General features: G+C 34.6%; 1 protein-coding gene and 1 pseudogene across 4 annotated transcripts in view; both read right to left on the reverse strand.

The window, feature by feature from the left end:
- Window positions 1-4,063: 4,063 nt before the first annotated feature.
- On the reverse strand, window positions 4,064-11,684 carry LOC132295230 (lysine-specific demethylase JMJ26-like; annotated as a pseudogene).
- A 13,080-nt stretch (window positions 11,685-24,764) lies between these two features.
- LOC132295231 (protein HASTY 1) overlaps window positions 24,765-26,497 on the reverse strand; it is a 60,354-nt gene continuing 58,621 nt past the window's right edge. For 2 of the 4 annotated variants that reach the window (XM_059793403.1, XM_059793405.1), the window contains one exon: window positions 25,736-26,063. In XM_059793403.1, coding sequence (XP_059649386.1) covers window positions 25,984-26,063 — 80 coding nt within the window. In that variant the 3' untranslated portion in view covers window positions 25,736-25,983. Of the gene's footprint in view, window positions 25,066-25,228; window positions 25,386-25,735; window positions 26,064-26,497 lie in introns of those variants that run through there. The other 2 variants (XR_009478372.1, XM_059793404.1) reach the window with 2 other exon arrangements.

Consider the following 26,497-nt stretch of genomic DNA (forward strand, 5'->3'; position numbering starts at 1 on the left):
ATAATATATTGTTTATAAAAAGTTTCATTAAGAATTCTAGGTGGCCCAGTAAGAACCAAACAATATTTGGTCCATTGTATTATTTTTAAAAAATATATATATATTATGGGCATGATATTATAGACATTTTACTTAATTTATTAGAGGACATCAGATAAATTAAGTAAATTTCCAAACTACATAAATTCTCAAACCACATATTGTAATTATGGCAAACCATAAGAATTATGGCAACCATAGGAGAGGTCAGTGCTACCCCCCACATATTATATAAAACATGTTTTTGAAAGTATACATTAGAAAGTGTGGTTTTTTTTGCCCCCATTAAACACTCCTGGCTCCTTCCCCTCATTAATGGGATAACTTCCCCATCGTCAAATAAGAGAACTTGAGAATTTGAGACGTGTGATAGAGGTGGAGAGAGTTTCGAGCCGAGCAAGAGTGTATGTTTGCTTCATATATAAAAAATAAAAATAAAAATAAAAATTCACACCTAATATTATCTTTTTGAAATAAATTCTTTCTATTTTGAAATGTGGTAAAGTAGTGGGACTAGGATCCTTGGTAGAGAAATGTGGAAAAGTAGTGGGACTAGGATCCTTGGTGGAGGCGGTGTTGCTGTACCTTTGATGTAAATGGTGTTACATGGGTTTTGTCGCTTGGATCCTCTCTTCCGGCATCTCTATTCTATTTTTCCAGAAACTACAATCTGACAATCTCGAGTCGCTTGACAGCTAGGGGTGTTTAAAAAATCTAATAAATCGAAAAATCGGATCGGATCAGACTGAACTGGGCAGTTTGGGTTTGTATAGTGATTTGGTCCGATTCTAAACCCAAAATTATAATTTTTTGTCCTGGTTAGAACACCCCTAACTGTCAAGCGAATTGACCTATTGACAGCACCATACCTTTTTCGAATCAACCTGTTGGAGAAATCCTCACCACCTCGAGTCTTTCAATGTGCCCAACAAGTTTGTTCTTCTACTTCTTGATTCTTGCTTAGTGAAGAAAATGTCAAAGAAAATATAACTCAGAATACCCAAACCTGATCTAGGGTATTTGAAACACCAACTATATCATCAGATATAAAATATTTGATTCAAACCAAAATCTTAGTGACCTTAAAATATCGAGACTGAATGAGGATAGATTTGAGAAGAGAGAAAATACCTTTTGGTATGGCGAACAATAGAGGAGGTAAGGTTCTCTTGTGGTCGACAAATGTCTCTTCCGTATGTAGTGTTGTAACGTGAATCACTTGATAACGTGGCCTTTTTATAACCCTCAAATCTGATCCGCTGGAAAGATTCAAATCTGATCAAATTTGTGATGCAAAGATGGAGGAATATGATAATTGCAAACCAATTGACAACTCAGAAACTTGCTGATTCAATTGAGACAAATTAGGCAATCTTTTAGGTTGACCTTAGCTGTCAAGTACAATAGTGTAGATAGGACTCTAGAATCTTGACACACTTTTCTTGGGGGGAAAGAAAGAAGGGTAGTTTTGACTTTACACCTGCCCACTTCTGAATCCCTAATATACTTCTTGGGTTATAAAAGTATTTCTTACCCTAATTCCTTTTAGTGTGCAACTCCTTTGGGATAAAGGGTAGGTAGCTATGGAGAAGAAGAAAAGGGTAGATCATCACCAAATCTCCCGTGGTAAATCTTTTTTTCTAGAGAAGTCTCAATATAGTTTAATCTTATTGTTCTATTGTTCTATTATTCTATTATTCTATTCGGCTAAATCAGAAACCAATTATTTATAAATATTTTCATATTGAAATCGTCTGGTAAGCGTAAGTAATCATTGGGTAATTCTTCTATAGTTGTATGAAATTTGCTTTGTTGGATTCTAGTTTGTTGATGGATTTTTACATATGCTGTCAAATATTGACACTATGAACAGCATGGACACGTTTCATGGCTAATACAGTTATAGATATATCAATATTTATTTATATATATCTATTAACTAATAATATTTTAAACCTTTAATTAATTTCTAATTTTTATAGTAAGTTTATTTATAATATTAAATTACGGTATTATTGCAATGATTTTTATCATATATACCATTATTTCACTACTTTGTTGTAGTTTTTTTTTATTTAAATTTTTATTCTTCACTTAGCGGTCAAGATTATCTAGTCAAGATTATCTAGTAGACTTGTACTAGAAATGTTACAAAGTACAGATCCGGCCGGCTAAGTGTCCAAAATAATAAAATTTAAATTTTATTTATAGATACGTGTTCGGTGTTCGGTGTTCAAGATTATCTAGTAGACTTGTACTAGAAATGTTACAAAGTACAGTTCCGGCCCGCTAAGTGTCCAAAATAATAAAATTTAATTTTTATTTATAGATACGTGTTCGGTGTTCGGTGTTCGGTGTTCGGTGTTCGGTGTTCGGTGTTCGGTGTTCGGTGTTCGGTGTTCGGTGTTCGGTGTTCGGTGTTCGGTGTTCGGTGTTCGGTGTTCGGTGTTCGGTGTTCGGTGTTACTATCTGTGTTCCATAATTTTTATTTATGGACAATAGTTGGAGTTTGATTCGGACGAGGAGTGTTAATGTTCGATTCGGACGCGACATAGTATTTATAGATACGCGTCCGAGGAGTATAGATGTTAGATGTTAGATGTTATATGTTCGATGTTACTGTCGGTGTTCCTTAATTTTTATTTGTTGGTGTTCAATTCGGACGAGGAGTGTTGGTACTTCGCATTCGTAGAAGTGTCCATGCTTTGTAGATGAACACCAGGGTGCACACCCTTTGTATTGGACCATTATAGGATATTTTGGACCCTTCAGATTATAATGTGTGTGTGTGTATATATATATATATAATTTAATATAGTTTAATATTATTATACTATTATTTAATTCGGCTAAATCGAAATTGAATTATTTATAAACAGTTTCATATTTTTGGAATCGAAGTCAAACCTTTGGAACCAAATTCTAATTGTTATTTATTTTTTTCTTTTTCGATCACACTCCTAGACATTGGTATGACATGTGTGGCCATGTCCATAATTTAAAAATAATTTTTATTATTTCAGACATTTGCTGGCACATCCGTTTTGATTGACCCACTTTAAACACTTAATCAATAATATATTTTTATATTTGAATAATTTTAGTATATAAATTATAAATTTATATTTAATTATAATTAATTAAAGTTCTATAATTATCTTAGTCAATAGATATGCAAATCAATATTTATGTCTATTAGCGTGTGTTAAGTTTGCGCAGACGCAGTGTGTGGAGAAATTATTACATAATTTCAGGACTATTGGTTTTGTTTATACATAAAGTTATGTTTTTATATATGTATTTGGGTCTCGAGTTGCGATGGCAAAGTTTGACACGATTCGCCAACACGAATCGAATACGACACGAGTTAAATGAGTTTGGGTTGATCTTAAACGGGTTCGGGTCGTAAACGAGTCGACACGATTAACTGTTTCGTGTTTGGATTGAGGGGTTCAACTCATATCATACTTAAATTTCTATTTAAGTTCCAAAATAACTCTCTAAACTTGTATTTTATAATTTATTCTTTGGTAGATTAAAGATTATTTAATAATTTGGTTGGATTGAAACTTATATTTTTCTAATATTTAATGATTGATCGAGTATTATTAATAATTTAAAAAATAAAATATTTGATTTTATTAAACAGGTTATTAAACGGGACCGGGGTACACGTGTAACCTGTTTAATAAATAAGTCCGTTTAATAAATAGGTCGGGTTAGTATGGAGGGTTTCTAACACATATATTAAACGGATTGTACTCAGATTGAGCTATTAGAATATCTTTAGATCCACACAATATATAATTATAACCTGCGAACACGAATTATCACCTCTACTCTCACGTCAAATGTGATGTATTTTCACACTGAGGTGTGGAAGCCCGAACTGAGCACTTGCTGTACTGCCAAGCATCGCTCAAGCTTGCACCACTCAGCGCTGCTTTCATATATATTATATAAATCTCCCACATGTATCCTCAGTGTTATTAAGCAGACCCAAATACCAATGCTAGCTCTAGACTTACCAAAATGTCCCTGGCGTTTATATATTAATTACAAAAATCCAAGGACCACAGTGGTGAAACAACAAAAATACAATTTGCTGCAGATTCTGATAAAAAGGCTCTTTCATAATATACTCCCAAATGTATCCTCAATGGGCCAACGGCTTAGTCAGACCCAAATACCAATGCTAGCTCTAGATTTACCAAAATGTCCCTGGCGTTTATCCATTAATTACAAAAATCCAAGGACCACAGTAGTAAAACAACAAAAATACAAGACTGATGTGAATTCTTTGCTGCAGATTCTGAGAAAGGCATCGTCAATAATGAGCATATGAGCCGTCAATTTCTGTAACTGCTTTGTCAATTGCATGAATAATCATTTTCTTTATCTGTCATTCCACAAAGTGAAAAAAAAAAAATAATAATTGTATGAGAAAATATTTTTTATTTTTTTGACCATGTCAAAACATAGAAATTGATATTCAGAACTGATGTTAAATAATATGTATGTTGTACCTCTAGTTTGTCTTCTCTGGCCTTGTGGTCTTTAGGTAGCCGTCTGAACTCTTCAGTTAATTTCCTGCACTCTCGTACATTTTCAGGGGAAACAAAGTCTACTGCGACTTTGGTGCATGACTGGTTTTATAGATAAAACAAAATTTGTTATGAGAAACTATATATAATGTGATAAAAAATTGTTGTGCGGAAACTATATAATGTTGATGGGAAATGCATTCTCTCAGTTTGATGAACGGAATATCTTGTATTCACTATGATATGGTCACACCATTGTTTGTCGAACCGGCACCATTGTTTGTCGAACCGGCCAGCTTGGTGCGTACTGGCAGGTTCAGACCGGATTTTGTACCCATCGATTTGCCGAGTGGTGTACGGATTCACAACTGAACCGACCATTTTTATAAGCGTTCTAACAAAAGTGATGAGGTGATATGTTAATAACAGTTTTGACCTGTATAAATATCATTTATGATATGTTATGTGGTGTACGGATTCACAACTAAATCGGCTGTTTTTTCATAAGCATTCTAACAAAAGTGATGAGGTGATATGTTAATAACAGTTATGACCTCCATAAATATCAATTATGTTATGTTATGGTTATTATATATGCATAATTAAATCTTAATAAAAGTGATGCCGTGACATGTTCAACATTAGATAGATGATGACTTGGAAAGAAAAACTAATGGAGTGCATCTAAATCCATGTTCATGGATGCCATTCTCGACTTGAATATAAAAAAATACCTTCAAATTTCTGACTTGATGTGGACATCCAGCAGGAATGAACACTGCCTCTCCAAGTCGTTGTTTAAAAGTCCATGGTTCAATTCCTATAACATAAAAAATAAAAATAAAAAATTCATAAATTGCTGTTTTGTTTGTCGCTGGTAACAAAAATTAATAATGCATCTTTATATACTAACCAAATTCCTCCTTGAGTTTCCTTTTGTGATCCAAACTCAGGTAAAAGGATTGATCATGAATTGGATGAACCACCTAATAAAAACAATGATTTTTCTCAGATCCTATAATACATTTGAATAAGCTGAACTGAAAATTTATTTGTCAGAAAATTACCTCTTCTATTGAAGAACAATAGGTATGTCTAAATTCTCTTGAGTGCTTTGTAAGATATACTTTTAACTTGGGTATGTCTTCCCTTCGAAAAATGTCACATAGTGCATCCCCCATTTCCTCAATTGCACCTTCTGGTGAAGAACAAGGAAAAGTACATTGTCTTTCGTGCTCATCTACTCTTTTTTCATTGATGCCACTACCAAGTCTCTCTCGATCTAAGCGTTCTCTTTCATCTTGTGCTCTATGTTTCTGTTTCAGGATTTTGATTGCAGAATGCTGCAACTTATCCAACACAACTTCAGCAGTGTGTGTCAAAATGTTAACCTGCAACAGCCATTATTTGGAAGAAGATAAGTTCCCAGCAGAAGGGGTAGAACATATAGAAGATTTCAACATCAAAAAGATGCAAGAGCCCTACACAAAAGCAGGAATTATGTACAAAACCAGCAGGCCTGTTTGTGAAATTTGGTCCATAATACAGATGAAATGCAACATCTTTGAGGACTCCAAATTAACAAAAAGAAAAGGAAACACATAAATGGCCACATTTTTGTTTAATCGTCCAAGTTTTGTGCATTGCCAAGAAGTTGGTTTATAATTGAACTTTGAAGCCAACATCCGGTCATTCACACATCAAGAGACGATTTTCACAAAAAAGAACCCTTCTTACTGCCCAAAGTGCAACAGTACTAGATAGTTTTTAAAATCATACCGCATCTGACATATCACAATGAAGCTTTGTCACAGAATCCCCCCTTCCAAGTTCTTCTGCAGTACCGTACGCAATGTATGTCTTTGGACCTAAGTCAGGTTTAAGAACATCTGAAGGCAACTTTACAGCAAGATTAAGAAAACCAGACCTAGGATCTGTGTATTCCTGGAAGGGTAATGCGCTGATAAACTCATCAGCGTGGCGTGGCAAGAGATCCTCAAACTTATCAGATGGTGGCCAGTCCTTTAGCTTGAGCATCTCAGGCCAGAAATTATCGTATCTTCTGCCGTCTGTATAACCTTTGAAAAAACTACGGGCATTGATCTCAACCTGCGCAATATATAACAAAATAAAATCATAAGAAAAATTAGCAAGTAACAATGGATCGTAAAAGTATAAAAGGAGTCGCACAACAAAGTGGGTGTGTGAGTGTGTCTTGCCAATGAAAAAAAGATAAGGATTTTTGCTAACAAGAATTATTAAATGTGTAATGGAACCAAAACCAAAACATGCTACAAATACTGAAATGTATTTTGAGTTATCAAAATGGAGCACAGAAAGAGTTTACCTCGCAACCCGCCAGACAGTCAATGGCCTTCACTTCTGAAATTTTTGAACTGGTCCTTGAATCCAAGTTTTCACATAATGCACGCCAAATCACCATCGGCTCCCAGCTTAAACCAGTCGTCTGCTCAAGAACATGTCGAACAATCACCGGTTCACCTTTGGCCCAATGGTTTTGGAAGCGCAAGAACTCTTCCTCCTCTAAGACATCTTTGGAAGTCGGCCAATACAAGTAGTTGTCAGCAGAGTCTTTTCTAGAAGCTGCTTTAAGTAACATACCAGTGCCATTTTTGTGAAATTGGGCCTGGAAATTGTTCGGTCATGTTTATAGTTCCTTAATATGTGTTCTGCTTTTGCTTCCAAATTTGAAATCCAGCCCTCTGGAAGGATACACCTGAGCTCCAAAACACAACTACCACATCCACCCATTTCTTTTGGAGGGCAAGTGATACTTCCATTACCTTCAGCAACCCATACAGTTAGTGGCCCATTATGATCTTCAGAAATTTCCTGATGTCAAGATTCTGGTAGAGGATCTCCTCCATGCATGTAATCATAACCTCTATTCAAATATTTAAAACCAACTCTGTTGCCGCCTTTTGAAATGTCTCCATTGCGAAGCTCCCGGCAACAACTAAGACAGAGCTCATAAGAGCAATTTGGGCAACTTTGATGGAGGTCAATGATTGAAGTTGCACAGTGATTGCTGCTCCAGGTGCAAGAAAGGTTAAAAGAAGTAAGCTAGCTATTGTAAAAGAAGTAAGCTAGCTACTGCAAAAGAAGGAGTTCTAGCAGAATTATATATAAACTCATACAATTACTCCAAAGCAAATAAATAAACTTACCAATAGATACGCTCGTCAGCGCAGCAAATGGTCCTTTTTATTTCAATTGGAGACGACAACACCCCTATAACAAAAGATTATTAGTGAATAATATAATTTATTAGTTTCAAGAATTCATACCTATATTTTGAGAGACATATACCTTTAATATCAGACTCATTTTCTGTTTCGAGAGTTTGTTCTTCATGAATTTGTTTTAGAAATTTCATGAATTTGTTTTAGAAATGGAAGAAGCGAGTTGATTAAATACTGAAGATGCCGAAGCTTTTCGCGATCATTGAGACCCCTTTTAGACATCTGAAGATTAAAAATTCCACTTTTTAATAACATGAATTTCTAAAGGTACTTATCATATATATATATATATATATATATATATATATAGTGCCTCGTAACTATAGGGTCAAGAGAAGATATAATCAAACCTTAGGCATGCCACTCGAGTGCAAGCACATGGTGCAATTGCAAATTCCTCGGCAAAATGGGCAAAAGTCTGCAATTTCTTCTTCTGACAAGTCAGGATACCTATTTACCCAAGGAAAAGAAAAGAATATCATGAAAAGGGAACGGTATGGAAAAACAAAAGAAAACCAATGAAAAAAAAGGGTCAAAAGGAAACAAGGGTATAGGTAGAAAAGTTACCACTGCCTAATACATTGGATACAATATAGTAGTTTTCTGCAATTGGTGCAAGGAACAACAATTCTTCTATCATTTCTCCTGCACTGATGACACTTAAAGCCCTTTTCTCCATTTTCCTGCTTAAGGCGATAATATAATGTTAACCAGTAAATCCTTTATTTCAATAAAGATGAAGGAAAAGAAAGATATAATTCATATATTGGACAAATGAACAAAGAGGGGATTTTGACCTTCATATTCTTCATTATGCATCTGTGATCACTTTTAAGGTGAGGAAGAAGTAGATGAATGATAGCAAGATGTATCCTTGTTTGAGGCAGCACATTGTCTTTCTGAAATTCTTTTACCAGGGCCTTCGACTTCTAGTGTTACCTTGCTGTCTTTAGTTGAAATTATTGTTCCAGTACTGGATAATGAACTTGCAATATTGATTTTAAATTCCTCTTCTTCATCAGAAGAAAATCCAACAAGAAGTCTTCTCTTTCTTAAGACACCCTGATGCTTCTTTGAAACGCCTTTACCATGGGTGCATTTGGTATATGAAGTCACCCTTCTTTTTCTAATTGAACTTCTTATTCTTGGCAATGATGTCCTGAGTTCCTCTTCTTTTTTGTCATAACCATCATCCTTTTCACTCATTGAGGATTCATCTTCAAGAATTCTGTACTTATTTGAGGGACAGTTATGCTTTCCTGAAGGTTTGATGCTTTGTGATCTTTCAGTTCCCTGAGTTGACATTGTCTTCTTAACTGAGCTTATTTTTCCATCTGATGGCCCCACTTTCTTTTCATCACTTTCCCTTTCACCTGAATAAAGTTCATCTTCTACAGTTCTTTTCTTGTTTGAGGCACTCCAATGCTTCTCTGAGGTTCTACCATATGAACATTTAATAGCTCTACATGACCTTTTCTTTTTCACTGAAGTTGTGGTGTTCTTTGGTGATGACCCTCCATTTTTCTTTCCCTCTTCTCCTTCTAGTATATGTTTTACACTATCATCGAGTTCTGTGGATTTTCTCTTTCTTGTTTAATAAATGGTTGGGGTATCTGTGCTCGTCTGTGTTTTAATATCAATGTAACGGTTCACCCCTCCTTGCTGTGCAAACAACACTGGCATCCTCAAAGATGACATCATCATCTTTAGTCTACAAAAGTAGAAATCTTTGGGTAAATTAAATCATAAAATTCAATTTTATCCTTGGTAGTAAAAGGTGCTGGTTCGAAAATTGAGTAAAATTCGGAATTAATAAACAAATTGTAACAATTATTATGCACATGAAGTAGCAGTTGCAGGTGCTTGTTATAAAAGGAATGCATACAAATAGTGTGCGCATTATTATTATTATTATAAGTAAGAAACACTCAGCACCCATTTTATCCCAATGAGTACTTGTGAAGAATATGGAGGAGATATGCTTGGTGGTTAGCATGTATGCACTATTGAAATATCAATTTACAAATAGGAACAAATAGAATTCAAGGAGCTATTATGTATGCAGTCATTCATGCACCATGCTCATGATTTGATCCCAATCTGTGTTTTTCATATTATGTATGCAGTCATTCATGCACCATGCTCATGATTTGATCCCAATCTGTGTTTTTCATATTATGTATGTGTCTTTTTTGTCTTTAGGAATAAAAAGACAAATCAAATAATGATTCCTAAATAAATTTACGCAATTTCGCTTAAGCTGTGAATGGAAAAGGTACTGGCATTGCATCTAAAAGGAAGGGGTGGAGTGAAGGAGATGATTTTTATTGCTAACAATCAAAAAAATATCCATTTCATTATTCATAGAATTAATTCGTACATACAAGCAGAAATAAGCGTGATCATGATCGAAAGTGTGGATTTCGATGTAATAAGTGAAAATTATAATTATATACTTCATTTAGAATACTCTTGAAGCCTAACCAATATAAAAAAGGGTGAGTACATCTGTTGATGGACAAACTATGAAATCATTAGAATATATCAATGAACCAATGATTGGGCAATAACTATGCAGTGAAGCAAAAAAAACATGTCATCTAATTAGATGGACAAGCTAAGGGACTAGATGAGAACAGAATGGCAATATGCCACCTTCTCATGAGCTTAACTAAAGGCAACCAAATAATTTAGCATAACATTATGAACACATGACCCACAGGAACCATGTGGGGAAAACATAGCATACCATCCACAAATGGAGCCAACTTGGACAATAATTTTTAGGGCTAAAGCACCCAACATTCGAACAGATCTTAAAGATGCATAGGTAATAAAGGGAAAATCAATTCAAATAAAGGGCACATCAAAGATGTGCAAAGTTTCTCTATGTTCTCTGAAGTGAGTTGTGTAATTCAAGAAGAACAGTGCCATGCACAAAGGAGAAATAGTATGCAAAAATTAGACCATTTTTATATAGCAAATGAGGGAAAATGCATTATACCTGTTGGTAGTGCTTTTGCTACTAGAAATTGCTGTTCATACAGACTTTCTTTGCTACATATAGTTAGATGATGGCTTGGAAAGAAAATTTGTAATTATGATTGCTGTTCATACAGACTTTCTTTGCTACATATAGTTAATATGATCCATTGATCAGGTGCAGGTGCCTCTTATAAAAGGGATGCATACAAATCACCCATTTTATCCCATTCAAGCTAATGCTTGGTAGTTAGCATGTATACACTATTCAAATATCAATTTACAAATAGGAACAAATAGAATTCAAGGAGCTATTATGTATGCAGTCATTCATGCACCATGCTCATGATTTGATCCCAATCTGTGTTTTTCATTTAAATGTGTCCTTTACAATGTGACATATATTATATATAAATGACTGTATATAAACTACAGATAATACCAAGAAGACTTAACGTTGACTTCAAGTCAATTCAACGGGGTCAATACATCCAAAACACACGGAATCATCACCAGAAGAGATAATCTGAGAAAAAATAGGGTTTCGTGATTAAAAACCTAGGTCCATGAACCCAAAAAAATCAATTGACTCACCTGATCAATGGAAAATCTCAGGAGCTCGAAATCTTGAAATTTCGTGAAATTCTTATTTCCCTCTGTCTCTCTCTTTCACAGAACGATGCGTCGTACCTTGTACGGTGCAGATCGGAATCGCCGTCGAAGAAACCCTGGTTCGCCGTCCAGATGCGTTGTGTCGAAGAAGACAAGTATTTGGAGCGTGCTATTCACGCGGTTTTGAGCGTCTTATTCACGCAAGGAAAGGAAAGAAACCTTTAAATTTATTTACGCGTTTTTACTCTTGGTGATAACTGGCTATTTGTGTGCGTGAATTGTATTAGGAAAATGTGTATTGACGATGGTAAGTAATAATTGCACATTAATATGTCTTCTTATAATCTTATCTACCCTTTATAGTCTTATGTAATGAATATCTAAATTAATTAATTTTTATTTTTTCATATTTAAAAATGACAGAGATAGTATTATCTAGAATAGTGAAAGGTTTTTTTCATAATTAAATCTAATAAACCCATTAAAAAGAGTAAATAATTATGCATTTTTTATATAATTTTCATATAAAAAATATTGAAAGTAAGCTAATTTCACATTAATTACTAAAAAATATTATATACGTGTAGTTAATTAAAAATTTCACACTAGTATAGTGATCTATATATAACTATATAATTAAACACATTGAATTAAAGAGGCTATACTAGTATAGTGACCCTATAGAACTATATAATTAAACACATGAAATTAAAAATGTCACACTAGTTTAGTGATCCATATATAACTATATAGTTAAACACATTGAATTAAGGAGGCTAAAATAGTATAGTAATCCTATATGACTATATAATTAAACACATGGAATTAAAACACACACATTAGTATAGTGATCTATATATAACTATATAATCAAACACATTGAATTAAGGAGGCTACACTAGTATAGTGATCCTATATAACTATATAATTAAACACATGGAATCAAAAATATCACACTAGTATGGTGATCCATATATAACTATATAATAAAACACATTAAATGAAGGAGGCTATACTAGTATAGTGATCCTATATAACTATATAATTAAATACATGGAATTAAGAAGGTTACAGTAGTATAGTAATCCTATATAACTATATAATTTAACACATGTAATTAAAAATCCCACACTAGTATAGTGATCTATATATAACTATATAATCAAACAAATTGAATTAAGGAGGCTATAATAGTATAGTGATCCTATATAACTATATAATTTAACACATGTAATTATATGATTTATATCTATATAATCAAACACACTGAATTAAGGAGGCTATACTACTAATATAATGATCCTATATAACTATATAATTAAACACATTAAATTAAGGAGGTTTTATATATATATATATATATATATATATATATAATGATCCCTATATAACTATGTAACTAAAAAAAATAAGGCTTAATTTAATTACTAATTAATTATAATTTAAGTTGTTAATTACTTGAATGTAGTCACTTTCATAAGAACTAGTAATTCAATAAGAACTAGTAGTTCCATAACAACTAATTACAACCTCAGGTAGTCACATCATCAAATTGGAGGTTGAGAAGATTTTTTTGCATACAATGATACAAATTATACTATATTAACAACTCCTTCCGTCCCAAAATACTTGGGCACTTTGGGTCCCAAAGTGCCCAAGTATTTTGGGACGGAGGGAGTATATTGTACAACTGATAAGGTTTTATATATTGCGAAAAAAAAAAAAAAAAAAAAAAAAAAAAAAAAAAAAAAAAAAAAAAACGTATTGGAGGCGGGGAGTGTCTTTTGCATTTAATGCATACAAGACAAGGATTTGAAAAGTTGAAATCCAATATATTTGTGGCTGTGGGTTTGGTGGAGTACATGGAGACTATGGAGTGTCAGACTCATTATACTTATACCAAAATCTTATTTCTCAGATGCTACTTCTCTCTCATCTGCCGAAAGTCACATAAACATTGATCTTCAACAATAATCTCATCTACAAATAGGAAAGAAGAACATATATATACTCAAATCAATTGGCTGGTTTTTATTCCTCAAGTATTTTTTGATTTCAACAATAATCTCATCTTCAAATAGGGAACAAGAGCAGGTTTATACTCAAATCAATTAGCTGGTTTGTATTCCTCAAACTTTGAGCTTCAACAAAAATCACATCTGCAAATAGGGAACAAGAATAGGTATATACTCAAATCTATTGGCTGGTTTTTATTCCTCAAGTATTTTTTGATTTTAAGTTTCAAAGTAATGGCTGGACTGCTAAGTTGGTGCTGCTAAGTTGTTAAGTAACATACATCTTAAGTATTTCATATTTTCTCTTCTCTTGTTGGTGCTGCAAAGTTGTTGTTCCCTTAATGCATCAATAATGTACTAACAAATTAACAATTACATTTAGTGTGTAGAATTATATTTATTGCTTATGTGTACTTTGTTTATTTTGTTACATAAGAATACTTGAAAAGTTGTAGGAATTAAGGAAAATTATAACAGTCATTCTTTATTTTCTAGATGGCTGCCAAAGGGAAAGGGAAGGTAAACCTAAGACCATAAAAAGCTCAAGGAACTGAATTTGATGACAAACCACTATGGAATCATGTGAAGATTCTTAACCTACCAACACGTGGAGGTGGAAACAGAAATAGGTGCTGCAATTACTGCAACAAAAAGGTTATAGGATCATATTCAAAAGTCAAGGGTCATTTGTTGAAGATTCCTAATCAAGGGGTTGAAGCTTGCAAGTCTATAAGTAATGATGTATTTGAAGCACTAAAGAAGGAACTTGTGCAATCTGAAAGCAGAAGGGCACAACAGGAATTGAAAGTGAGGAAGAAGGAAGAGTATTTATCATTACCTGAAGAATCAGATTTGCTTCAACGCAAAAAAAAAAAAAAAAAAAGAAAAGAAAAGAAAGGGATTAGCTCCAAGAGCTCTAAAGAATTCATTTGATGTAGCACAAAGAGATGTAGCAGATAAAAAGGATGCCCGCATGTTCTACACGTCTACCTTATCCTTTAACTTCGTAAAGTGCCCTCATTTTATAAAATATTCACTCACATTAGCTAACATCAAGTTATCTGGCTATACATCTCCAACATTCGACAGATTATGAACAACATTACTCGCTCAAAAGAAAGCACATGTTAATCGAAAGTTTCAACCAATAAAAGATAGTTGGAAAAAGAAAAGCATGTCCCTTTGTTCAGATGAGTAGTCGGATAGACAAAGGAGGCCACTAATAAATGTAATGGCTGCATCAGTAAGTGGTGTTATGTTCTTGAAGGTAGTTGATGCAAGTGGCAACATAATAGATGCTGAATATGTAGCAAATTTGTTCATACCAGTGATCAAAGATGTGGGAAAACACAATGTTGTTCAGATCATTACTGATAATGGGAGTAACTTTAAGGCTGCTGGGGGTATCATTGAGAGTACATATCCTCACATCTTTTGGACTCCATGTGTTGTGCATTGCCTAAATTTGGAACTAAAAAGTATTTATGAACCATCTAAAACCTCACCTCAATATACTCATTGTAAATAGATTATTGATTTGGTGAGTAGTGTTCAAAATTTAAGAAATGTCATTGTTAACCATGGCATGGTACTCTCAATTTTCAATACTTACTCGGAATTGGGTTTGCTAAGGGTAGCAAAAACAAGATTTGAAACAAGCATTATCATGGCAAAACGATTGAAAGAAATGAAGGATGCATTTGAGAAGATGGTGATAGATCCAACTTAGAGAAGGCTTCTAAAAAGAGATGGAAAATTAGCAATTGAAATCAAGGCTAGGGAAGTTAAAAAATGTATTATGAATGACAGTTGGTGGGATGACTTCAAATATCTCTTGGAATTTACTGAACCTATTGTTGATTTTTTGAGGTTAGCAGACACTGATGCCCCTGTTCTCCATTTGATTTATGATATGTGGGACACAATGATTGAGAAAGTTAAATTCAGAATATTTGTACATGACAAACAAAATATGCTGACTAGCCAATCAAATTTCTTTGATGTCATTCACAATATATTGGAAACAAGATGGAATAAGCAATAATCCACTGCATTGTATGGCTCATTCATTGGTTCCTAAATACTACACTGAAGCTAAGATAAGAGGTGGAAGTGATAGAGTTCCACGACTTTCACCAAATGAAGATCAAGAGGTCTCTTTGAATAGAAGTAAATATTTTAAACAATTATTTAGCAATCAAGATGATCTTCGGAAAGTTTATACTGAATATATGGAGCTTTTTCAAGTGGATCCGGTTACTAAAATGAGCCTCATGTTATTGATGCAAAATTGTATGAGGAACCAATTTCATTGTGGGAAAATCATGGTTCTTCAACACCAATGTTACAAGCTTTAACATTCAAGCTTCTTTGACAGCCTGCATCATCATCTTGTTGTGAAAGAAATTGGAGTACATATTCTCTTATTCAAAGCATAAAAAGAAATAGATTGACTACAAGTAGAGTTGAGGATTTGGTCTTTGTACATTGCAGCCTCTGTTTCATGTCAAGAAAGAAAAACGAATACAAGGAAGGGCCGACAAAGTATTGAGACTTGTGTAAGCTCACTAACTAAATACTTTTAAATTTTAATATCTTCAACAAACTTCTAAAGATATTCTTCTTCTGCTTAATGAATTTTTTTTTTACATCATTGTTAATTTATTTTGTTTAATAGGTGGTGATAAGTTTGATATTGAAGGTAATACTCTTGGGGAATTTGCCGAACTTTCCATCAATGAGTCAGAGTTAGAGCTTATAACATTTGATGATGCATTTGAAGAAGGGCAAAAGGCTGCCATAGGGGATGAAGTTGAACCACTTGAAGAATTCCAACAAGGAATGGTGGATTGAAGAAAAAGATATGAAGCAGGGTTCAAAGATAAAAGAACTATACCTTGGCTTTTGAATTTTGATTTTTGTTTTTCTAGTTTAATTTTTGAGTTATTGAAGTTGAATGTTGTCTTGTTTCCAAGTTGCCAACTTGTCTGTTACTCTGTTAGTAACTTTACTAACTTAATAGTTTAATTTTTTGAGTTATTGAATGTTTTCTTGTTGCTAACTTGTCTGTTATTCTGTTAGTAACTTAGTACTTGGTTCAGTGCTTGGTAATACTGTAATAGTATACTATGAATGTGTCTCTGACTTTATGACATAAATTATATAATTGTAGTTTAAACTTTAAATGTTTAAAGTCTTCAATTTACTCTTAAGTTCTTAACTTCTCAAGTCTTTAATAGGTGAATGTGAATCATATACTTATTTAGGCATTTATGCTATTTAGCAACCAATAGGTATGCTTCTCTGTCCTTATGCTTAACAATTTAGCATTTGTTTATTTTTTTTTATAAGTTCACAACATAAGAATTTCAATTTAATATTTTAGGTACAAACTTGCAAAGTGCGGATTGTGCAAGTGTGGTCAGTGGTGAAATACTGATATGTAATCGAAGGCTAAAGTCACTAAAGTATTATGGTGCAATTGTGCAAGTGCATGTGTGGGAATTCAGTATTCATAGAATCGCAAAAAAGTGATAAACCAATAAGGTACTTATAAGTTATAATTATATAATTTATAGCATACTAAATTGCTAATATACTGTCATGTATCATGTATAGTTGTACGCCTAACTACCTATATATGTCTTTAATACTCCAATATACTATTTTGTATGCCATGTCCAAGTACCCATGTCCGAGTTTTGGACACTTTTATTTTGTGTCCCCGTGTCCTATAATTTAATAGATAGATAGATCCGACCTCTAGACACGTACCCGAGTCCGACACCCATACTCGAGTTCGGGCAATATAGAAATAAAGAAAGCGGAAAATCAGAGGCGGTCTGTTATTCTTTTTTTCTTTTTTCTTTTTTTCGGAATGTAAACTTGTTGTATATATGAAATATAAGATGTACAAAGGGCTGAAGCACAAAGAACATAAGAAGTTGGAAATCCAACTAATAAAGCCCAGAAGGCCCTAACTCCATACAAGATGGGTGCAAACATGACCAAAGACATTATAGCCTAAACCCTAGACTGGTGGTGTCTTCGCCAAATCAAACTGGTGGAAAGTAGAGGCGCGGCTAAATGGAAATATTCACTCACATTAGCTAACATCAAGTTATCTAGCTATACATCTCCAACATTCGATAGATTACGAACAACATTACTGGCTCAAGAGAAGGCACATGTTAATCGAAAGCTCCAACCAATAAAAGATAGTTGGAAAAAGAAAGGCATGTCCCTCTGTTCAGATAAGTAGTCGGATAGATAAAGGAGGCCACTAATAAATGTAATGGCTGCATCAGTAAGTGGTGTTATGTTCTTGAAGGTAGTTGATGCAAGTGGCAACATAAAAGATGCTGAATATATAGCAAATTTGTTCATACCAGTGATCAAAGATGTGGGAGAACACAATGTTGTTCAGATCATTACTGATAATGGGAGTAACTTTAAGGCTGCTGGGGGTATCATTGAGAGTACATATCCTCACATCGTTTGGACTCCATGTGTTGTGCATTGCCTAAATTTGGCACTAAAAAGCATTTGTGAACCATCTAAAACCTCACCTCAATATACTCATTGTAAATGGATTATTGATTTAGTGAGTAGTGTTCAAAATATAACAAATTTCGTTGTTAACCATGGCATGGTACTCTCGATTTTCAATACTTACTCGGAATTAAGTTTGCTAAGGGTAGCAAAAACAAAATTTGAAACAAGTATTATCATGGCAAAATGATTGAAAAAAGTGAATGATGCATTTGAGAAGATGGTGATGGATTCAACTTGGAGAAGGCTTCTAAAAGGAGATAGAAAATCAGCAATTGAAATCAAGGTTAGGGAAGTTAAAAAAATGTATTATGAGTGACAGTGTGGTGGGATGACTTCGAATATCTCTTGGAATTTACTGAACCTATTGTTAATTTTTTAAGGTTAGCACCATTTGATTTATGATATGTGGGACACAATGATGAGAAAGTTAAATTCAGAATATTTGTACATGAAAAACAAGATATGCTGACTAGCCAATCAAATTTCTTTGATGTCATTCACAATATATTGGAAACAAGATGGAATAAGCAATAATCCACTACATTGTATGACTCATTCATTGGTTCCTAAATACTACACTGAAGCTTGGATAAGAGGTGGAAGTGATAGAGTTCTACGACTTTCACCAAATGAAGATCAAGAAGTCTCTTTGAATAGAAGTAAATGTTTTAAACAATTATTTAGCAATCAAGATGATCTTTGGAAAGTTTATACTGAATATGGAGTTTTTTCAAGTGGATCCAGTTACTTTAATGAGCCTCATGTTATTGATGCAAAATTGTATGAGGAACCAATTTCATGGTGGGAAAATCATGGTTCTTCAACACTAATGTTACAAGCTTTAGCATTCAAGCTTCTTTCACAGCCTACATCATCATCTTGTTGTGAAAGAAATTGGAGTACATGTTCTCTTATTCAAAGCATCAAAAGAAATAAATTGACTACAAGTAGAGCTGAGGAATTGGTCTTTGTACATTGCAACCTCCGTCTCATGTCAAGAAAGAAGAATGAATACAAAGAAGGGCCGACAAAGTATTGAGACTTGTGTAAGTTTACTAACTAACTACTTTTAAATTTTAATATCTTCAACAAACTTCTAAAAATATTATTCTTCTGCTTAATGAATTTTTTTTTTACATCATTATTAATTTATTTTGTTTAATAGGTGGTTTGATATTAAAGGTAATACTCTTGGGGAACTTGCCGAACTTTCCATCAATGAGCCTGAGTTAAAGCCTATAACATTTGATGATGCATTTGAAGAAGGGCAAGAGGCTGCCTTAGGGGCTGAAGTTGAACCACTTGAAGAATTCTAACAAGGAATGGTGGATTAAAGAAAAAGATATGAAGCAGTGTTCAAAGATAAAAGAACTATACCTTGGCTTTTGAATTTTGATTTTTGTTTTTCTAGTTTAATTTTTTGAGTTGTTGAAGTTGAATGTTGTCTTGTTTCCAAGTTGTCAACTTGTCTGTTAATCTGTTAGTAACTTTACTAACTTAGTAATTTAATTTTTTGAGTTATTGAATGTTTTCTAGTTGCTAACTTGTTTGTTATTCTGTTAGTAACTTAGTACTTGGTTCAGTGCTTGGTAATACTGTAATAGTATACTATGAATGTGTCTCTGACTTTATGATATAAATTATATAATTGTAGTTTAAACTTTAAACTTTTAAAGTCTTCAATTTACTCTTAAGTTCTTAACTTCTCAAGTCTTTAATAGGTGAAAGTGAATCATATACTCATTTAGGCATATATGTTATTTAGCAACCAACAGGTATGCTTCTCTGTCCTTATGCTTAACAATTTAGCATTTGTTTATTTTTTTTTTTAAGTTCACAACATAAGATAAATTTCAATTTAATATTTCAAGTGCAAACTTGCAAAGTGCGGATTATGCAAGTGTGGTCAGTGGCGATATACTAATATGTAATCGAAGGCTAAAGTCACTAAAGTATTGTGGTGCAACTGTGTAAGTGCATGTGTGGGAATTCAGTATTCACATATTCGCAGAAAAGTGATAAACCAATAAGGTTCTTATAAGTTATAATTATATAATTTATATCATACTAAATTGCTAATATACTGTCATATATCATGTATGGTTGTATGCCTAACTGCCTATATATGTCTTTAATACTCCAATATACTATTTTGTATGTCGTGTCCAAGTACCCATGTCCGAGTTTAGACACTTTTATTTTGTGTTCCCGTGTCTTATAATTTAATAAATAGATAGATTCGACCTGTAAACACGTACCCGAGTCCGACACCCATATCCAAGTACGAGTAACATAGAAATAAAGAAAGCCAAAAAGTAGAGGCGGTCTGCTATTCTTTTTTCCTTTTTTTTTATATATATATATATTTTTTGGGAATGTAAACTTATTGTATATATGAAATATAAGATGTACAAAGGGCCGAAACCCAAAGAACAAAAGAAGTTGGAAATCCAACTAACAAAGCCCAGAAGGCCCTAACTCCATAGAAGATGGGTGCAAACATGACCAAAGACATTATTGCCTAAACCCTAGACAGACTGGTGGTGTCTTCGCCAAATCAAACTGGTTGCAAGTGGAGGCGCTGCTAGATGAAGCCACGCCTTTGATCATTCAATCTGGTTCCGGTGGTGGTCATATGAAGCTCGAAGGAAGGTCCCAATCCAATTGTAGACTCCTAGCAGATGCAGTCCCTCACATGCCTTTTAAGTAGCCTTTGCCAAATCGTATCAGTGATTTGTTTCTGCAGCACCATCTGAAAGCATTTCTGATTTTTATACTTCCTATTGTTGCGTTCCATCCAGATTCGGTTCACGGTGGTAGAAAACATGAGTTTGCCGACGGAGATGGAGACATTCCTTCCTCACCAACAATTAGAGGCTCACTCAATTAAATCACGCCATGAATAAGGGGGAAAATGGAATCGGCCCTTCTGTTGGAGTGCAATCTAGATCGGCCGAGTGAAGGAACATTCCAAGAAGAGGTGGTCGTGTGATTCATCCACTGATTGGCAAAAAATAAATAAAATAAAATAAAATAAAAAATTGGGCCTGGTGCAGATTGCATACAACTGCGATCAAGGGTAGAGAGACGCTTCTATTTGGCTAACCAAAGCGTAAACTTGCATCATGGTACCGACAGTGAGTTCCACACAAGATGTTGCCATGGTTGTGGTTGCTGATGCGGAGCAAGCCAGTGAATTGTGTGGCTAACCAAGTAAGACCCAATTGGGGAAGGGATCCAACTATAGGGATTCCGGGGAATCGTTTGGGCCAGCAATAAAGTTGAGCTCTGGGATGAGTGTCGTTAACTCATTTGGGAAGGACCATTCATTGTTCTGAACGAATGAAGATAGTCTTTGATCAAAAGGAATACCAGAGTTATGAATCGATTCTGGGGATAAACGTAAGGTGAGGGGGCCTCCTTGTAACCAGTTGTCTTTCGAAAAAAAAGGTCTAATCGCCTCTTCCCACACAGTGCCTACTTATTGTCTTAGCCACACCTCTTAGCTGCAGGATCCTTTTCCAATTCGTAGAGCACGCTTGTGGGATGCAAATAGACCAAATGCATCTATCTCTTATCAATTGGACTCGCTTGTGGGATGCAAATAGACCAAATGCATCTATCTCTTATCAATTGGACTCTAACCCATTGCGCCTAGATGTTATCTCTCTTATTAGATATAATGGTCCATAGGTGTTCCAAATTAGCAGCCATATTAGCAGTACTCAAGCTCCTGAAGCCCTGCCCTCCACATTCCTTAGACTGACACACAACAAACCATGCAACCTTAGCCCCTGAACTCTTGTCATCTATTCCTGTCCACAGGAAATTCCTCAAAACCCTGTTGACCTCATTGATAACAGTCATCGGTAGGATGAATAAACTGGACCAGTAGTTGAGCATGCTGTAAAAAACCGACTGAATGAGTTGGATTCTTCCAGTATAGGAAAGGAAGTTGGAGGACTAGTGAGTAACTATGCGGGTAATCCTTTCAATTAGTCCTCTACAATCTCAGACCTTAAGCCTTGTTGAAAGCAGCGACACACCAAGATACTTGATAGGCAGGTCCCCATAGTTAAAACCCAGTAATGCTTGAATATCATTAACCATTGTGCTGTCCACTCCTGATGTAAAGAAGAGGCTTTTTGAGTTATTGACATTTAACCCGGATAGAGTGGAGAATTGGACAAGAGCCTACTTGAGTGTGGAGATTAATAGTAGATCCCCATGGCAAAAAAGTAAGAGGTCATCAGCAAAGATTAGGTGAGAGATGGCTAAGTTCTTACACCTAGAGTGGTATTTGAAGAGAGGGTTCTCAACTATAAGCTTGGTGATAATAGAGGTAAACACTTCCATTGCTAACACAAATAGCAAAGGGGAGATGGGGTCCCCTTGCCTTAACCCTTTGACTTCCTGAAAATGGCCATTGAACTCCCCATTTATAGACACTGTAAATGATAGGGTTGTAATGCATGCTCTGATCCAACCAATAAAAAGTTATGGGAACCCAAAAAGGGAGAGGGTGTCAAGCATAAACTCCCAACCCACTGAATCAAAAGCCTTCATTAGGTCGACCTTAATAGCACACCTAGGTGGCTTGAGGTGCCTATGGTAGCCTTGTAACAGCTCTTGTGCAAGCATTACACTATCCCCAATGTGCCTCCCACTGATAAATGCATTCTGGCATTGGGTTGATAAGGGAGGGTATGTCCAATTTGAGCTTGCTTGCTAAGAGTTTACCAATACATTTGTATGTTGTGTTGTAGCATGAGATAGGTCTATAGTCATTCGTGGTAGTAGGGTTAGAGACCTTAGGTACTAGAACAATGTAGGAGTTCTTAATCTCCCTGAGAATGTTTCTATTGGTGAAGAAGGATCTGATGGCAGAGATAACATCTGTACCCACTATAGGCCATGGCATACTAAAAATATATGCATTATATCCATCTGGTCTTAGAGATTTTTCCTTTTTGAGGGAATGGAAGCATGTACGGATTTCAGCATCAGAGGGGATGGCTTCCAACATTGCTAGGAAGTTGGTAGGAACCTCATTTGAGATGAAGTTTTGCAATGTTGTTCTTCCAGGGTAAGATGGAGGGGAACTCCCTAAGAGGAGCTTGAAATCAGAGACCACTTCTTCTCTTACCAATGTGTCATCATCAATGGTAGCACCAGTAGCTGATGTGAGTGTAGTGATCTTCTTTCTGTTAGCTTTTGAGTTGAATGCTTTAAAGAAGTATGTAGTGTTGATGTCCCCATCACACAGCCAATTGACTCTGGATTTCTGCCTTATGAGCAAGCCTTGAGTACTGCTGCATAAGAGATTTCTCCTGCTTCTTTAGCTCAAAGTCCATGAGGTTGTTATCAAGGAGTTGCTGACATGTAGATAGACTTTGCTTAGCTTGCTTGACCATTTCAGAAGCCTGAGAGATTTCAACCCTACATTTTTGCTTTAGGACAGGTTTCAGAACCTCTAGTTTTTGCACAACTTGAAACATAAGAGCTCCTCTGATATTGGTATGCCAGACCTGCTCAACAGCAGGTAAGAAAAGAAGGCTATATGCCCATGAGTTAAAGTACGTAAATGGGATCCTTTTAGGAGTAGAATTGCCCATTTTGATGAGCATGGGGCTATGATCTGAAAGGCTTGGGGGTAAGAAGGTGCAATCTGGCATTGGGAAGAAGATTGTCGACTTCTCAGTGCACAAGGCCATATCAAGCTTCTTTGCAATATTAGCATGCCCCATGCTTTAATTGTTCCATGAGTAGTGGATGCCTGTGAACCTCAAATCATCTAGCTGTGAGTATTGAATGCATTCATTGAAATCTGTTATAGCCCTTGTCCATCTCAAAGAGCCTCCAAATTTCTCATGAAAATTAGAGATAACATTAAAGTCCCCAAGGACAAGCCATGGAGAACCAGTGAAAACAACTGAGTGCTGATTGATACTTTCCCAAAGCTGTCTTCTGTCTAGTGAGAGAACAAGTGGGCTTTTAGAAAAGGCGGTTCGCTATTCCCTAGCAAAAAGCCTTACTAATATAGGGCACATTTTCATTCTTGGACCATACTCCATAGGCCACTTAGTTAAGGACGCACAATTTCACTTTTAATAACTCAATTTAGTACTTCAAATTGAACAAAATAAATTACTCTTATACAATGTCACGATGATTGTTTAACTTTTTTTATTTTTTTATTTTTAACCTGGCAATAAGAAAGAGCCATATGGCATCTAGAAAGCACAACCAGACGCATCAACACTACACACGTGGATTGTTTAACTTGGAATCACCACCCGGGTATAAAAAAAAAAAAAAAAGGGACAATACAAAACTCGCAAATTATAAAATGACGTCCACTAAAACTTCGATAAATTACACATAAATAGACTATCCAACGTTTATTACTTTAACCTCTCTTGAGATTCGACTTGTGTGCTTAATAACATTCTATATTTTCTTTCCTCTAGACCTATTGACCAAATTTTATAAAATAACGATTTTGTCATTCCCAGGTATAAAATGCAATATATAATATTATTATAATATAAAGATATTACTGACTTTTCACATTCAGTCATTTTTTGGCACCCTACGAACTGATTTCGATGAGGTCAAGGTAATAAACGGTGAACGACTTACACGTGTATAATTTGTCCAAACTTCAAGCGAACGATTTTAGAAGAGGTCAAAATAATAAACTGTGAATGAGTGTGATTAGGATGAATTGTAACAAAAATAATAAACATGAGATAAAAATAAAAATAAAACTTGAGATAAAAATAAAAATAAAAGGATATGTAACAAAAATAATAAACACAAAAACACAACAAAAAACTGGATCATTGGGTAAATTCATAAACAAAACATTGATGGAAGAAAAGAAAGAAAATAAAAACTAGGACCCAACATGGATGTGTCGGAAGGGCTCCTCGTTACCAAAGGATAAATAAAAACATGGATGAGTTGCCTGACTAGTCCAACTTAAGCAATGGTTTGACCAGCAAAACTTCTTCAATAGCGTAGCAAACGCCTCTTTTTTTATGCGTAGATTCACTGCATTAAATAAGAAGATTCAAACCCGACCCGATAACCATATAACAAATACAAAAGCTAAGGGTAAAATGGTTAATAATCCATGTAAAACATCATACTATGTCAAAATAAAGTCTGCATCATCATTAGGGTGCAATGGAAGTCAAACGAGTTAAAAGGGTACCCTATGTCAAGTCCACGAAACAACAGCAGTTCGACCGTCCAGATCAAACGTGGGCGCTACAATCGATCGTCCAAATCCAAAATCAAAATTTATGTCACAGCCTACACCTCGATCGTAGGATCGTAGCGTGTCATGCGATCGATCGATCGTAGGGTGCCTGCATTACTTGTCGCATTATTATTATTTATTTGAAAATGGATAATTCTTTTTCACAATGCCACAACTAAAACAAGCCAACAAACTCTTATCGCATATTATATAGGAAATTTAATGAGTTTATACCATTTCCTTTTTCAAATTCATTTCCTCATTCTATTACAGTGTTTTAACTATTATTTCGATTTTAAAAAGTCAACAAAAGCAAAAAATTTCAAACCAAATGAAATGTAAAACATTATGAGCATAGAAGATATTCTCAGATGCTTTTAGAACAAGAGAAACTGCCAGAAAAACACACAGAAAAAGCAGTATATTTAATTAGAAAAAGTAAGAGAAAAGAAAAGATAATAAGAGAAAAATTATGCATATTCATTTCATTAGTAATAAGCCACATTTCATGATGGTAAGAGCAGATGACATTTAGATTATATGGAATCATACATCCTGTCAAACTGAGATAGCCTGTGTTGTAAACCTCTATATATAGATTTCTAAAAACGCTGCTTTTCTATTGTTGTCTCTCTCTAAAGAGATGCAACCCTCCTTCTGAGAAACTCATCTCTGTACAAGAAATTTGTCACGCTCTTGAGAATACCTTACATAATTGCTGCCAATCCGATAGCATCCCCTTCATCGATTCTGGATTCTTGAAAGGAAACCATACTGCGAGGCCTCACTGAAAAGTTCAGGGCTAAAGATTAGCATCATAAGAACTCAACTTATAAACCCCAAATTGAAGCATTATGATTAATGACAAAAGCCATTCTAGAATTTTTTGGATGCTGAGTTCGATACAAAGGAGTTCAAACCTGCTCCCTTCTTTGGAATTTCGCACTTGGAAAAATGGAAGCAATCACTACTAAAAAGATAATAAAAAGGGGAAGAGGAAATTATTCCGAGTCTTTACAGCCCTAATTTTTTCTTCTCTTTTTTTTTTTTTTTTTTTTTTTCACTCAAATTATAGTTCTATATTTCTCACTCTAATTAAACAAAACCTAATAAATTACTCACATCAAATCTTCCCAATCCAGTTCCCCACACACCAAGGTGGGTAGTTCACCAAAATAAAGACATTGACATAGTAGTCTCAATGCATGAGAAAAAAATATA

This window comes from Cornus florida, unplaced genomic scaffold (assembly GCF_030987335.1).
Source record: "Cornus florida cultivar Cherokee Brave unplaced genomic scaffold, ASM3098733v1 CherokeeBrave_3.0.0_Hap2_Chr02, whole genome shotgun sequence".
In the NCBI taxonomy this organism is placed as follows: domain Eukaryota; kingdom Viridiplantae; phylum Streptophyta; class Magnoliopsida; order Cornales; family Cornaceae; genus Cornus; species Cornus florida.